The sequence below is a fragment of the Siniperca chuatsi genome, linkage group LG16 (assembly GCF_020085105.1).
Source record: "Siniperca chuatsi isolate FFG_IHB_CAS linkage group LG16, ASM2008510v1, whole genome shotgun sequence".
Taxonomy (NCBI): domain Eukaryota; kingdom Metazoa; phylum Chordata; class Actinopteri; order Centrarchiformes; family Sinipercidae; genus Siniperca; species Siniperca chuatsi.
In genome coordinates, this window is record NC_058057.1 from 11785475 (window position 1) to 11798803 (window position 13329).

Sequence of the window (13329 nt, forward strand, 5' to 3'; positions counted from 1 at the left end):
CCTATTAATTCTGATGAATTAAAAATCAATGGTTGTATTACAGGCCGGTGGATTATTGTGCCATCAAAACCCCTAATACAACCAAAACTATAGAGGACATCATGTCAGAGCTCATGTTTAATATTCATATTTCAAATTGTGATGTTTTCACTAAAGTAAAGACAAATGAATTTCATTTCATGAAATTATTACTACCCTGAGGACTGGGACATTGATGTTGACAGATTTCTCTGAAGCCACGCCTAATGTCTTGATGCTGGTGTTGTATTGGTAGGGAGCACAGTGCCCAGGACCGCATTGGCTGTTGTGTTTTTTTCATAAGGGTCCCAAACTACACCGAGATTTGGAATATTACGCTACAGTCCAGCAGGAAAATGGCGACTGTCATTCATAACCCTCTAAAATCGTAAGTAGAATCTAAAAAATGTTATGAAATGAATGCATAGTTTGATTGCATGCAGTAGTTGGTGTATATAGGGTTAAACGCGCGTTTAAGTAAGAATCACAAAATGTACTTGGGCATTCTCCGTGTGTGTGTGTTATCTGCAGGTACCGTTGCTTGCTTGCTGTGTTGTGTAATATTAATATAAAAGCATGCACTCATGCACAATCTGCAGAGAACATCTCCAACCCGCGCGGTAATGTCCGCACTCACTCTCGTGCACTTGGTTTCACTTAGACAGAAAGTTGCCATTGTCCACATTCTGCTTTATAAACACGGTTGACAGAAGTTTGCATGCAGGGGCTCTTTGTCAGTGCCAGAAGGGAGAATTTGCATAGATAATTTCACGCAATTAATGTCACAACGCGCACACTGAGAGGGCGACTCATGCTCACTGCGATGCTCTTGCTTTTGCTGCGACTGTCAAATGCATGTACACAATGTATAGCAGATGATTATGTTATAATACAGTATTAACCTCCTTTCGTGCATGTAGAGGAAACCTGCAATGTGATACAGATTTAGGGGGCGTGCAGTTTCCCTGAAGTTTTAGATTTTAAAGCGGATCACTTAATGGTGCCAGTGTCTGATATTAAGAATGGGCGCATGAACAATTTCTGATTTGTAGAAACATCTACCATTGAGCAGCAAACATTATGTTAACACTGAGACAATATGCATAAATCGTCAAATATGAAAAAGAAAACTAGTTTACCTTATTACAGAGTTATTAATGGAATATTAATAAGTCTGCCCTGCATGAAGTGCACCCATAACTTTCAACTCTGGCTATATTACTGAATGCATGTCTGTCTTCCTGCTGGCTCACAGCAGATGTTTACCACTGGTCCTGTGGAATGTACAGAGAGTCAGACAGTTATCCCAAAATCTGTTGTGCAAGAGGCCATATCGATGTTTTAAACAGGAATAAAAGAAACTTTACAAACTTTGATCTGATGGTGTAGATAAGTGAGGGTATATGCCATCTATTTGCTTTCACTTAAGGCAATGTTGTAATGATGTGATAATGAAATCTTTTCAACTGTCAAATATAGTCAGTCATCAGCTCCTCTTACGCCTTTTTCTTTTACAGAACCATTAATGTGCTTCACAGCATTTTCTGTATCAAATATTCAGAGGAAAGGAAAGGAGAATGAAATAAGAACAGAGAGAGAACTCATGATACTCTTGTTTTGTAGAGCTCTTTGTTGACAACCAAAACATATCCTACAACCAGCACTTGAAAAAAGACTTTAAGCTGCTGTAACACATTAGGCTGTAGAGAATATATGTGTGTGTGTGTGTGTGTGTGTGTGTGTGTGTGTGTGTGTGTGTGTGTGTGCAGTTGTACATGTAGAGCAGCAGATTAGGGGCGTCCCACTCTCCTGGGTCCATCTGTTGAGAGAGGGTGTCGTACATGTAAAGACAGACAGACTGATGCTGGGGCAGAAGGGGAGATGGAACGATATGGCAGGACTTTCTCAGACATACCCCCCCCCCACACACACACACACCACCGCCACCCCACACCATCCAATATCTGCAAAAAGGGAAAACAATGCGTGTATGTATGTGTAGGTTACCACCTACCAAAACAGATATAAGCCCACACCATAATACAAGAGAAAAACGGTCTAAAATGTATGTGAAATGACTGTAGGAGTGTAAGAGCTAATATCAAGTAACATATGAGTTATTATGGGCAGTACTGTTGTGGTGTACTTTTCAGGCAGCGCAGCTGTTTGAGTCCACTGTCTGTTTGAAACAATAGGGCAAGCATGTCATCTGTCCTCAGGATGTGGCTGGTAAATCATATGAACTCAGTAGGGACGTGGTAATAATCTTGCCCGCTCTCCTGCCAGTGCTCAGCTCTGAAAGATGAATTACAACCGTCATCAGCCAGCAGTAAATATGTCTGGCTCTCTAGACTCATTTGGTCATGTTTAGCCGTGCACATTTACTTTATTTAAACTCTCATTTCTACAAAGGCTTCTTTGTGATTAAAACCTGGGAGGCCGTGTGTGAGATGGAACTTAATGAAGAGCTGACATGAGAAGGATTCTAATGAGCGATGTAATTCACATGCAGAGATGTGTTTATGTGCATATTATGTGTTCTTTTACCTTCTTTCTTATCATACTGAACAAAAGAGCTCAGGTGGGCAGCGGTTTGGCTGTGTTTGCATAACGATAGAAAGGACGTGGGCTGAGATTTAGGGAAATGTAAAGGATATTGGGAGGGGGCGTCAATGTGTGTGGGGTTGTGTTTTTATTGTGTGTGGTTGTTGCATGCGTGGGTAGTTGTGTAACTACCTGCCCCTCCCCCAATTTGTGCGAGAGGGAGCGTGAGTGATGGAGGTTGGGGGGGGGTCTGTCTGGCTACATTTACTGCATATACTACACCCTCAGCACAGGGGCGAACTCTGGCCTTTGTCTATCTGAGCCCAGGGAATGGGAATGTCCGGGAATGGTTTCCAGGCATGGTGAATTAAATTTTTTCATAGAAAGCTCCACGCAGTGATCAATCCCCCCCACCCCACCCTTTTCCCCCCTGTTCTGCACATGGAACTGGCACATGTTTCCTATTCTTATGTTTTTTGTGTGTGTGTGAGATTTCTAAGAGAGATGAGATATGGATGTATGTTGTTCTTTACATATTAAAAAGTGTCTTCACTGATCCCATGCTGATCACTGGAGCCCATGTCTCCAGCTTCCACTCCTTCACCTCACCAGTCTGCAGGGTCTCTACAACCCCCAGAGCAAAACAACAGCAGCAGCCGCATCTGAATCAGGGTTTCCCCTTTGCAACACCCTTTCCTCTTTGCTGCTGCTTGCTCAACCCCCACACACACACACACACACACACACACACTCCGACTGCACTCTGCACCTTTCCCTTTCATTCCCTTTGTGTATCTGTTTGCGCACAGACAAGTGTGTGTGTGTGTGTGTGAGAGCGCTTGTGCGTACACACATCCGTGTGTTTGAGAGAAAATGAGTGTGACAGGGTTTGAAAGGGAACACGTGTGCCCTGGGACATATCGGACTGCTCCTCTTCCCTCCCATTCTGCCACCTTGGCTCCTCCTCCTCTTCGTCTCCCTCCTCTCTGCTTCACCGCGCTGCTCGGCCTACAAAGTGCCACAAAGACGCCTATCAGTGCCCACATGCTGTTGCCCTGCCCTGCACTTCCTTTGGGGGCCTCTTATAGTATTCCCAGCAAAAGTAGACTTCCACTCCCCTCACTATCTTTTGCCTAATTAGTGGTAAGCCCCCATCATTCCCTGATACTATTAGTTGTGTTTAAACGTTTCCTTGGAGACTATGTACATATGTTCTAGTGGGCAGAAGCTTTATTAGAAAGATGTGTCTGTCAGGCTGATTGTTAAAGAGGTTTGTATTGTGAAAGAGTTAGTCGCCTATACAGTTTCCTATTACCTCTGACTCAGAATGAGGTCATGCAAACAACATTTATACAGTTCTACATGCTGAGAAAGGCTGCGCCTGTAAAGTCTGTTTTACAGGCTATTATCAGCTCACCAGTGGGATTTTTCAGTTTTGTATATTTCAAAATTACCGTATGTCAAAGGCACAGTATATTTTGTACAACATCATATGTAAATGTGATTTACTGCTTTCCAACTGAGTAAACAGTGCATAAACACTGTCAAAAACTACCATTACTGATGGTGTAGTTATCACTAAATGCAATATACTACTACAAGTACTACTCCCAGAACTGCTTCTACAATATTAGTATGAATGAATATGAATCAAAGTTATCTTCTTCTAAATGTTGAACAAAGCACCATGTGCTAGATTTTTCCAGAGCTTTCAACTGCATCTCGCGGTCTTCTGACAGAGTTTGCTCAGTTTCTAAATTATACGTCATTTATCTAAAACCAGAGTTTGTAAAGTAATTAATCAGAGGGCATGAAAACAACAACAGTAAAATATATAAACTGAATCCTTAAATGCAGTAACATTGTAGGTGATCTGTTTTAACGATGTCTGTATGGCTCAAAACAGCTGCTGTTGCTGTTTTATTTTTAGTAAAAGACATTGAAAAGATATTGAAACACACAGAAGAACTACTGTTATAAATCATCTCCCTCAAATGTCATATTAACTGCACACACACCTGCAAGAATGCCAGCATGCAGAGTCTGACCAGTTGATCTAATTAGGGTTTTCCTTTTTGTGGTGAAGAAATGAAACTAAATGAGTTGGTGGGTTGTTGGAGTGCAATCCAACTTAAAACCTTTTGCAGATCACCAGAGGCTGATGTTAGTATTTCACTTTTATGTTCCCTTTATTTTCTGAGATGAACACCTAAACGTCTTAAGCATTACATTTTCGCATTATAATAACAAAACATAAATAAAATATGTTTTTAATTCTACAGTTGTGTGGGTCGGTCGTCTCTGTCTGTCTGTCTCTGGTGGTCTCATGGATGCTATAACCTCAGCCATCAGCCTAGATGCTGCTTCAAAGCAGAGAGCTCATTAAAATGATTGACAAAGGTGTGATTAAGGTCAACTGAGGCGAGGAGGACAAGCCTGACAAAACACCTCCTGCGTCAAGGGAAAATGGTAGGCTAATTTTTGTTGTTGTTGCTTTAACCCAATAAAGAAAAACAACAATTATGATACCCATGATAAATATAATTCTAAATAAAATAGAAATTCAACTAACAATTATTTTCATCATCAATTAAATTGCAGAGTATTTTCTCACTTAATTGAAGAATTATTTGGTTTAGAAAATGGAAGCTGGAACCAATGAATGTTTAGCTTTTTTTTTTGCTTGAAATATGACTGAAAATTGTTTAATTTTCTGTCGATTGACAAATCAAATAATCGACTAATCGTTTCAGCAAGTGTTACAGCGTAGGAAACTAAGATGTGTCACGTTAAGCTTTTCAGCACATGTTGGAACGGGAAGGAAACAGGGTAGATGAGAGTGGAGAGAAATGAATGTGGAGAGAAGTATGACAATGATTTATTATGCCACTGATGAGTTCTTTCAGTGATTAATTATTCTATTTAGCGAGGAGGAAGAGAAGGTGCTGCGAGAAATATATAACTGACAGAAATAGATGGCAGATAAGAAGATTGATGGAGAGGAGTAACAGCAGACATCCAAACAGAAAGGCTGATTTACAGAGCTTCCTCTCCCCCTCGGCTAAGGATTAAGTGAAAGTTTGAATATTTATAATGTCCGTAAGCCCATGTCTCTGTAAGCTTTTACCTGGAAACAGTGACCTGTAAACGTTTATCGAGAGCTGATAAAATGGCGCTCTGCCACTTCTCTTCTTGGCGGTGATAAGACTGACCGTCACACACAAAGCTCCTCTGTGCTAGTATGGGAGCAATTGAGACAATCACAGTGGTATACACATCCACATACACACACACACACACACACACACACACACACACACACACACAGAGCAACTGCAGATTCCATCAGTATCCAGGAAGCTGTTGACCGAAAGGAATGCGTTCCCTGACATGCAAAACTCGACTTACATAAGCACCATCACTAGGATCAGCCATACAGTCAACTAATGGGAGCAAACAGGAGCACAGTACAATCTCTGATGGTTGAATCGGGTTCAGGGGGTGGGGGAGGATCTCTCAGGACACGCAACCCACAGACAGATGGTCTTGGAGGCATACAGATACACACTGTCACTTAACTAAACACATGAACACACCTCTCAAATAAATGCACAGCAGGCACACTAGCTTATGAAAGAGTTTATGGAGCGCGCCCGGGGACGTTATATGGACGCTTTGTTGTTGGAAATGGGACAGAAACATACAGGCAATGTGGGATGATACGGGGAGGAAGAAGAATGGGGAAGATGGATGAGGAGAAATGTCTGTAGGTCCACACATACACACGCACGCACACACATTTCAGTTCAGGCAACAAATAGTGAAAGAAGAGCCAACGCTTTATTTCTGGGAATGTGAGTTATGTGACAGGAAGTCTCTTCTGGAGATCTGGATTTGTCTGGATCACTGTGACTGCTGGTGTGTCATACTGTAAAAACACGAGTCACCGAAAAAACACCAGCTGCATTCCTCATCTGTTGGTCTCCTGACAAAAACATCAGCCAGCAACCGCCACGTGTGTTTAAGCCCAGACGTTATACTGTACACACACTGTGGCACTGAAGGTGCACACAGAGCAACTATAGAGGTTTCACTTTTTACATGCTCGCTGTGCTGCTGTTTCAGCTTCCTCCAGTCCTCACCACTGTGATAAGTTATGTGACTAGATATATCACTGAGTTTGATGGCTTCCGGGGTAGTGCTAGTGCTAATTTCTCTGTTAACCCTCTCAAAAATGGTATTTGAGTGAGAGAAAGAGATCTATGCCTTTAAAGCAATAGTTTAACACTTTGGGAAATAAGCTTTCTTGTGTGTTAGATGGGAAGATAGATACCACTATCATACAGTATCTGTACGGTAAATATGAAGCTGGAGCCAGGAGATGGTTAGCTTATCTTAGCATAAAGACTGCAAGCAGGGGGAAACAGCTAGCCTGGCTCTGTCCAAAGGTAAAAAATCTGCCTACCATCACTTCTAAAGTTCACTAATTCACTAACATGTTATATCTTGTTTTTTTAAATCCGCACAAAAGCCAAAGAGTAAAAACAACCATTTGTGGTTTTACGGGGGGTTATGTGCTGGACAATGACTTCCTGGAATCTCCGCTGGTTGCGTAGATAGTATGCCATGACCAAGGTAGCTGTACGGTCCTATTATATCAAATTTTTGTCCAGTAGAAAAAATACAGCCACATATGATGAGCATATTTTTGAGTCATAACCACACTTCAATAAGGTGTAGAGTAATTTCTTTAGATTAAAAAAAGTCATGATTTCAAATCAATTTTCTCCATCAAAGATAATATCAGTTTTTTGTTCTCTTCATCATTACTTTGTTGCCTCTCCTTTAGTCAGCGATCATTTTTGTGAGCTGCTGTCATATGATGAAAAGCAATAATGTTTATCGTACAGCACAAAATATGTACCTACTCTGTTTTTCTCTCCACGTTGTTCATCTTGAGCCCTAACTCATCAACTATCCAAATGTCAAAAGCAAATCTCCCATTCATCTCTGATCCTTGTCCAGATGCGGCAGTAGCCAACGCTAAGGTGTAATTTACATATCACAAGTTTGAAGAACGTAGCTGTGAGATATGAACCTTCATCTGTACTCCACATGTCCAATATTCCCATTTTTTATTCATATTTTCGTTTCCTCTTTTCAACCACAAATCAAGTACCTTCTTCATACCTGTCTCCTCCCCTGTACTGTCCCCCTTTCTCCTTCATCTGTACATGCAACACCTGGTTCACCCCCTGTTGCTACTCACCCTTCTCCCTCCCCCCCTCATCCTCTTCCTCCTCCATCCACCCTCCGCTCCCTCCACCTCCAAACACTGCACATCTTTGTGAGATCCAGTGTGAGTGCTGATCTTTGTCCAGCTTGGCATTCTTTAGACATCTGTGTAGAGAATCCACAGAGCGCCCATCTCTGCTCAGCCAGTCAGAGAGACAGGATGACAGGCGGGCAGACAGACATGTATGAATCTTGCTGATTTGAAAAAATCCCCAAGAGCAAGAGATCCTAGTGGCATTTTTCCTTTTTTAAACTTAACCAATCTCCCTGTCACTGATTATATTGGCTTAAATGAAGACGATGTCTGGAAATCATATATAGAATCAGAATCAGAAATACTTTATTGATCCCCGAGGGGAAACTCGATACTAACAGCAAATTCTCCTTCATGGCCGTCTCATTCAATAAAAGTAACTAAACAGTATAACTGTGCAAAAGGATGGTTGACTAGTTCCACGTGTGTCCCTGCTGGCTAAAGATCAGTCCCCATTAGAACTATCTTTCCTCTATTGTCCTTTCTGGATTTCAGCTATGTGATTAAGTAAATAATAACCTACTCAATGTGCATATTTTATCTTTGACAAAAGTGAGTTCATCTTGGTTTGTTCTGTCTGTCTTTAATGATCTCAGCTGCAGAAATCTTGCCTCTAGACAGAGACTGTGGAGATTATTGATGGCTCACATCCTGATTTATACCATCATGTCGGCCGATGTGTGTGTGTGTGTGTATGTGTGTGTGTGTGTGTATATGTGTGTAGCTCATCTGTTGTGTGGACTTAGATCCGACACTCTCACTTATCTATCAGTTTGACAGGATGAAACATTTCTTCTATTCTTATGGTTCATCATTGCTTCCTGTATTCCTTGTTATTGTGCTCAGCCTGTGTAGATGTCCCTTTTCAGCTCAGCTGTCTTCATGCTGCATCTGATGTATGCAGCAAATCCAGACTTTACACAACAAACTGAGCCAAAATGTGGAGAGAAGTCTGGGTGTGTTATATTGAGCTTAAAGTTAACCAGGACTGAACAGGCCCGCTCATACTTGATTTGCAGACTGTACCAAATCGTCAGCCGCCCAGCACATGTTATTGCCATTAACCGTCCAAAAATTGCATTTTATTCAATTCAATTCACTTCAATTTTATTTATATAGCGCCAATTCATAACAGAAGTTATCTCATTGCACTTTTCCTATAGAGCAGGTCTAGACCGTACTCTTTATAATATTAATTTAAGCTGATAGGACATCAACAGCAGGAATGACTCAGCACACAGAAAGCAGAAATCGAAGCAGCATGCTGCAAATAGCTTAGATCAATGGCAGAAATAGGACTTTAATGTTACTTGTGGGTAACATGAGCTCTTTAAGGAGATATTTTTTCAATTTACTTCAGATTTTGAATGAATGGGGCAGTTGTTGTAGAAGTAAATAATATAATGAGCTGATCTCCTTTCTTCTCGTCTGTCTATCTGACTGTTTACCTGCCACGTTCTCTGACTGTCTGTCTGTGTTCAGGCTCGGTGACCAGTTCTATAGGGAGGCTATCGAACACTGTCGCAGCTACAATGCCCGCCTCTGTGCCGAACGCAGCGTGCGCATGCCCTTCCTGGACTCGCAAACTGGTGTGGCACAGAACAACTGCTACATTTGGATGGAAAAGCGCCACCGCCAGCCAGGTGGGAAACACCATCTGATTCACTGAACAAATTCATGCTACTGACATGGCTTTTCATATATATATAAATGTTTATGTTCTAAATACTGTAGATCTCGTTTTTGTCCAGATTATAAGTTACCATTCCCACTTTTTTTTTAAAGGAATCGTTTGACATTTTGGAAAATATGCCAATCACAATCTTGCGAAGAGTTAGATCAGAAGATTGAGACCACTCTTATATCTGTACGCTAAATATGTAGCTACAGCCAGCAGCTGGTTAGCTTAGCTTAGCATAAAGACTGGAAACTCAATCAAAAATCTGTTTTTTTAATCCATACGAAAACCGAACTGTACTGTAAAAACATCAGGTTGTAGTTTTACGGAGGGGTTATGTGCCAGACTACTTATAGTGATTTCCTGGTGTCTTGGAGACCATGATTGCCAGGCAACCAATGTAGACTCCATGACGTCACTGCGAAATCTAACGTGTTAATTAGCTGAGCTTTAGAGATGTAGGTAGATTTTGTTGCCTTTGGACAGAGGACAGGCTAGCTGTTTCCCCCTGCTTCCAGTCCTTATGCTAAGCTACGCTAACTAGCTGCTGGCTGTACCCTTATATTGAGTGCACAGAGAGTGGTATCAATCTTGATATCTAGCTCTCAGCAGGAAAGCGAATAGAGTAGAAATGCATAAATATGGATGGAAAGGATGAATTTATAGATCTCCTCCCTCAATAAAAAAGCAAGCCAGCCCCTCTTTTGTATATTTATGAGTTACCCATTGCTGATTTATGCTGAGACGAGCAGTCAAAATGCTTTATGCACATCTGGGTCGCCTGTACAGCCAAAGGGAACAATCTGCTCTTTACTGAGAGCTGGACACAAATAGCCTGCTCTCCATCTTGTATGCAAAGCCCTTCAGGCCACACCCTATACTTTGTGGCAGACCTTACTCACATTATATGCGTTTATTCTGGGTTTGTCTCCCCCCCCCTCCTTCTCTTTATTTTTTTCTCTGCTCATGTTGACAGAAAAAAAACACTTCTTTCCATCCATCACAGTCGACTGCTGAGCTAATGGCGAAATATGATTAGACACAAGGGCAGAGACCAAAGTATTCAAGTCTGCTTTGTTGAAATAGTGAAAGCAAAGTTATTTAAACTGTTCATTGGACTAAAACTAAATATAACCATCCTAAACATTAAGTAACATTTCTACACTGATATGTCTGATAAAGCACCTTAAACTTGGTTGACTAAATTTCAGGTTTTGGGACAATCTGGAATCTGACCATAAGAGCAGGATTTTTTTGAATACATGGACCATTAGCCTGAGCACTGAAAGCGGGACATATTAAGTGTCAGGAAAACAAGACCAGTCCACTGTGTGTGTGTGTGTGTGTGTGTGTGTGTGTGTGTGTGTGTGCGTGTGCGTGCGTGCGTGTGTGTGTGTGTGTGTGTGTCAGTGTCGGTGGCTCAATGCAAGTTTTGTTAATGGTAAGCTTGCCAGTGGTTGTTAAAATTCTTCCTGTGTGCCTGTGTCTCTGCATGTGTGTACGTCTATATATATGAATGTGTGTGTGTGTGTGTCCAGGCCAGGCGGCAGGACAGATGTATACCTACCCTGCTCGTTGCTGGAGAAAGAAGAGGCGACTCCACCCGCCCCTGGATCCCCAGCTCCGCCTGTGTGAGCTTCGACTAGGTAAGACAAACAACACACACACACACACACATACACACTGCCATGCAGCACATTGACATGCACGCACAGTGAGTGCCATGGCCACGGCAGTATTGACCCACAGTTATACAATGAAAGCCACTTTAACTGGTGCATCCACTCATTTTTGTATTTACACTACGTTCCTACCTAAATGCACATATACGTTGTGTTTGTGCCTTCTGCACAGAGCTTCAGGCATGCTGAGTGGCGTTAATGTTCGCTATCTGACCATCTGGCTCTGGTTAGCCCGTCTCTCGCCAGGTCTCCAGGTTCATTCTCTCCCCCGAATCAATGCCTCCTCTCTCTGTTCTCTGGCAGTGGAAACACACACAGATACACACACACACACACACAAACATAAGCGCACAAACACCCCCACACATGACTCTCGTTGCAGCACAGAAGCACCCTAACTGGGCCTCTATAATCATTTGTCCATGAGGCATTAGAATGTAAGTGAGTCGTATGAGATGGGAGTGTGTGCTTTTTGTACGTGTGTGTGTGTGTGCATCCATGCATGCATATGTGTGTGTTATAGGGGATTTTAGCAAAGGAATGCCCCAGGAACTTGATAAGGAGGAGAAATAAAGGCAAGTCTTTGTTTCGGCTTTGCCACACCGTTGTTTCCCCCTCGCTGCCGTCCAGACGCAATATAATACTCTGGAGTTTTCCACCAAGAACGATTGAGCTTTAAGCAGAGGACAGAATCATTTTCAGAGAAAAAAAGAGAAGAAACTCCCCAGAGCAGAAACCAACCAACCATAGCATGTGAAGGGAAAGAAAACTAGCGATACACTGTAGTTAACAAGAGCAGGAAAGCCTATGTTGATGAGGGTGAAAGAGTAGAAGTTTTCTTTTTCAGAGATCCGATTCTGCAGTTTGGCCCAGATATCTATCATAACACGACAGAGGAATGCAAGCGCTCCTCGTTCAAGCATTTGGAAATGCTTTATGTTTATTTAATGCTTCCTGAGGTTTGTCTGTGTGTGCATGAAGATACACAGAGGCTCTGTCACGAGGCTACTTTGAAATAGTTTGAAACCAGAATTGAATTCCTTGTTTTGATCTTCATGTCACAGCTTAACATGTTAGTGGCCATGCCTCAGCAGATATTTTGCTTGACTCAGTATAATCTCCCTGTTTAATCTGATGAGGGTTAAAAAACAAGGCAAATGCATAAGATTGAGATATTTTTAGATATTTCTGTGATACATTCATTTTAAGATGTACAAAAAGCAATAAGCATGCAGTTTAAGTTCACCTATTTTACTTAGTAATTATTTTCTCATGTTTAACATAGTTCATTTGTCTTACCCGACTTTTGATGTCAGGGGAGCAATGGCATTGGCTAATTTACGTCAGAAGGTCACTCCAGCGATTCAGTATTGCATTTCCATAAAGTTATAACATGATTTATAGTTCCTAGTATGGGTCAAGCTCTGGATCCTACATTTCCCATAATGCAACTAAATGGCATATTACATTAGACCCCACTGCCTCCTAAATGTCCACTTCTTTCAAACCCCATACCTCCAGTGTAAAACGCAGGCTGTCTGTTAAAGATTCTCAAGCCCAAGCCCAGATAACCCCGCTGAACTCACTATGACATCATCAGGGTTAATTTTTCAAACTTTGGAAAGCTCCTCCAGAGCCACAGAAGACACCATACAACTGCTTTCACAGGCTGAGTATTACTCCTCATAATGAGTAAACCGAACTTCATGTGTAAAATGGGTGGAGTGCAGTGGTTAGCAGTGGATTCAGATCAATATGATTTGTGTGAGCGTGTATGGATGTTTGTTTGTATGGGTTTGGCGGTGGAGGGCGCTTTTTTGCTTTTTTGCTGGCAGAGCAGAATATTAAGCTCGTCATTCTCTCCACCATGTTTGCCCTGGAGATTCAAGGGAGTAGTGAGAAGGTTATAGAGGAGAAGGAAGATGGATGAGGGCAAAGAAAATGGGGGAGAGGAAAGACCTGCTCACTCCCACTCCCGCCTTGCTTATCAGAATCAGAATCAGAAATACTTTATTGATCTCCAATGGGAAACTCGTTCGTTATAGCTGCTCACTATCACGTCAATGCACACAGGAATA

The 13329-nt window shown here is 41.9% G+C and overlaps 1 protein-coding gene across 4 annotated transcripts in view; it reads left to right on the forward strand.

Annotated features, from left to right (window-relative positions):
- The first annotated feature begins 251 nt into the window (after positions 1-251).
- The window catches only part of dpf3 (D4, zinc and double PHD fingers, family 3), a 28359-nt gene continuing 15281 nt past the window's right edge, over positions 252-13329 (forward strand). For all 4 annotated transcript variants that reach the window (XR_006375037.1, XR_006375038.1, XM_044170162.1 and 1 more), the window contains exons 1-3: positions 252-406; positions 9374-9534; positions 11108-11215. Coding sequence is in view for 2 of the 4 variants with exons in the window: in XM_044170162.1 (XP_044026097.1) it covers positions 375-406; positions 9374-9534; positions 11108-11215 (301 nt within the window). In the remaining 2 variants the exon portion in view is untranslated. The remainder of the gene's footprint in view (positions 407-9373; positions 9535-11107; positions 11216-13329) is intronic.